At 49.2% G+C, this 3210-nt stretch overlaps 1 protein-coding gene across 2 annotated transcripts in view; it reads right to left on the bottom strand.

Moving 5' to 3' along the window:
* Positions 1-2865, bottom strand: part of LOC123127479 (uncharacterized) — a 4404-nt gene extending 1539 nt beyond the window's left edge. Inside the window, exons 1-2 of one of the 2 annotated variants that reach the window (XM_044547200.1) lie at positions 2181-2830; positions 1339-1406 (exon numbers count right to left, since the gene is read on the bottom strand). In XM_044547200.1, coding sequence (XP_044403135.1) covers positions 1339-1406; positions 2181-2251 — 139 coding nt within the window. In that variant the 5' untranslated portion in view covers positions 2252-2830. Of the gene's footprint in view, positions 1-1338; positions 1407-2015 lie in introns of both variants that reach the window. The other variant, XR_006462518.1, reaches the window with a different exon arrangement.
* Positions 2866-3210: the final 345 nt, after the last annotated feature.

The following is a 3210-nucleotide window of genomic DNA, read 5'->3' as shown; positions in this document are numbered from 1 at the left end:
AGAGAGAGAGAGAGAGAGAGTTTAAATGAAGCAGGATGAGAAGAGAAGAGAAATTTTAATTATTGCTAGTGCTCAACAGCTACTCCAACAAAGAAATGAAGATAAGAGAAGCTCTAGAGGAGAAGAGAAGAGAAACTTTACTGAAATTCTTTGTACTCCTCAACAACTACTGCTAGAGTACTCCATAGCTCCAGGAAAGAGAGTACTCCATATATTAGGCCAAAATTCTTTGTACTCCCAACATATTACTCCAGCATACTGTACTCCCAAAATTTTTGTACCTCGACTACTGTATTCAGAGAAGAGAAGAGCTAGCTCAACTACATAAATTACTGGAATACTCCCCTTGTAAGCAGAGAAAAGAAGAGAAGATATACTGCTACTGTTAATGGAGTACTCCTCTAGAGCTGCACTGCTACTGTTAAGAAGAGAAGAGAAGAGAAGAGAAGAGAAGAGAAGAGAAGAGAAAGAGAAGAGAAGCTGCACTACATCAATTTTTGAATAACTACTACACAAGATCAGCTACTGCTCTGAAAAATCACTACATCAGATCAAACTTCTGCACCAAATCAAGCTACTGCACCAGATCACCTTTTCTGAATAACTACTCCATTAGCAGAAACAAGATAGTCCAAAATTAACAGTGCTCTGAATACTGTAATTAACCGTACACCTTCTCTGTTAGTACACCAGATCAGCTAATCCATTAACAGTAGCTTCATGTGCAAAATTAACACCTTCTCTGAATATTTATTGCAAGGAGTACTATACTTAACAAAACTATAGCAACGCTGTAATAATTACTGCAAGGAATACTGCACTTAAATCTTCAGATGGAGTATGTTGAAGAAACTCTCTTCCTCCACTAACCACTGTCTTTTTGGAGTACTCTAACTACTCCAAGATGATACCGTAAGTCTCCAAGAAGCTACTCCAAGATGCTCCGAGATACTGCAAGTACTGAGTCTATAGAAGAGAGGCCCTACCATGCGTGGAGTCTACAAAATAGTCATATTACTTTCTCTAATTCACTACGGTTTAGGAGCACTTTCAAATTTATCTCGACCACATGATCAATGTTAGCGAGTTGCATGAATGAGGCGAGTGGACTGCATTTAAAATTACATTTCTTTGCATCAACTTTTTTTTACCTTGCACCAACATTCTTTGAGTAATTTAAAGAACAAATGAACCTCACAAAACATAAAACAAAGTACGATGATGCTCATGGACACAATACATCCATCTTTTCTTTTGCACAGCCACACACACATACATACACACAAAATCAGCAGTAGCCAGTTCAAGAAAAAATAGTAGAACAGGAGCGTTGCATACTGCATGCACCCACACGCCGCACTTCCCATGCCCGTGGACCATGGTGCACTGCTTGACCATCTGCCGAACTGCATATGCCCATTCCAAATCAGCAACAATTTAGAACTTCTCGGAAACTGAACATGGGAAGTGCAAAACTTTTAAAACATGAAAATCAACCAACGCATAGTACAAGTGAACCACATCCAAAAAGAAAGTATACTCCTCGTGTTTTCCATAAACAGAAGTGAACCACCAAATTTTTGTAACAAACGAGAGCTAACAGTGGACTTCATGGTACACGCAAACTACATGAATGCAGTGCGGCTCGCTGTGGACTGCAAGGTTGCGACGTCGACTCCCCCTGATGAGAGAACCTTCTCTGTCCCTCCAGCAAACTGCATATGGCAGCATGGCCAACTATAGTGGGGGGCTACTTAACTACACGGGTGGTGCTGCCGCACTTCCTGCCGGAGAACTACATGCGGGGGCCTCTGCCCCTCAGCGAAATGAACGCGGGTGCTGCTGCGCGCCGGCAAACTGCACGTGAGGACCCATGTAGGTAGCCGTGGGAGCCCATCACAGGTCGCCGTCATGGCCAAAGAGGAGGGAGGGATGTGGATGCAACAGCTTGGTGACGATGGAGAAACACTGAGGGGAGCAGGTGAGATCGAGGGCAGAAAGGTCCAGGGAGTCACCGGGACTGTGCTGTGGGCCTACGGCGGCCGGATCCGTCACGTGGGCTGCACGGTGGGGCTGGATCCATTGCCTGGGTGGCGCGGGAGGCGCGCGGTGGGTGGGGGGGGGGGGGTCACGGGATCAAGCAGAGAGGGGGAGTGAGCTATGTCGGCCATTGAGAGCACCTCCTTGATCCAGACGGGAGCCGTCGTTGAGGTAGTTCGCCGTCGGCAGAGGAGGATCCTGCTAGATCCATCGATGGGCAAGTGCTGGGTATGCATATCCAGTGGTGGCAGGGCGGCCGGGGACCCTGATGGCCATGCCCTGGATGGATGACGAGTGGCTGATCAGATCGGTTCACTGGATCCAGAGCTGCGAGACACGAGGGAGCTCCGGAATGAGGTTCAGCGGGGCTCCGGTGGCCGGCGGGGAGCTAGAGGTAGTGGTTCTGGAGGTGGATGGAGCAAGGCGGGGCAGGGGCCATGGAGGCCGACATCGAGGGGAGGAGCCGTGGGAGGCTGGGCGAGGAATGAGGCTCCGATCTAGGGTGGGGTTAGGAGTGGTCGGGCAGCATGGCGGAGGACGAGAAGGTGAGGGGTGGCACAACTGTCAGTGGTGGAGACGGCTACAGCCGCGGTGGAGGATGAGAAGGCGGACATCGTCTGTGCGTGCTCGGGTAAGGGAGGCCACCTTACCATGCTCCAAGGATGGCTGTCGGGGTTACGATCCTGACAATGAGTACTAGGGGTACGAATAAGGGGCAGAACCTAGCTACGGCGCAGGTGTAACACCGTGTGTTCAACTATTTCAGGCATCTCTCGGCGGAGGTAACAGCCCTACTCTCGTGCCCTGAGGCTTGCCTTGATTTGATGTATATGGTTACAAGGATTGCTCGTGCCCGGCTATGGAGGGGGGTGCGGCTTATATAGACTGCGCCGCAGCCCCATGTCTCCCACGTCGCCGAGGCATTTAATGACACTGGATGTGTTAGGATCAAGCGAAGGGAGAAGTCGATCGAATATCTCTCACTGGCAATATAGTCTAGTACAAGCTTCGATTACAAAAATGGATCGATCTAAGACGCACTAGGGTTCGTGCCGCCGTCGGGTTCCTGATTCACTGGATAAGGGGAAAAGCGAGGCAGCGGTGACTTAAGTAGTGGGAGTAGTTGGACCGGGTTGGTTGTGCCATTTTGGGCCGAAGTAGCATGGGTTG

Source organism: Triticum aestivum, chromosome 6A, assembly GCF_018294505.1.
Source record: "Triticum aestivum cultivar Chinese Spring chromosome 6A, IWGSC CS RefSeq v2.1, whole genome shotgun sequence".
NCBI classification, from domain to species: Eukaryota; Viridiplantae; Streptophyta; class Magnoliopsida; order Poales; family Poaceae; genus Triticum; species Triticum aestivum.
The sequence above is the reverse complement of the archived record's forward strand: the minus strand, read 5'-3'. Positions and strand labels throughout refer to the sequence as shown.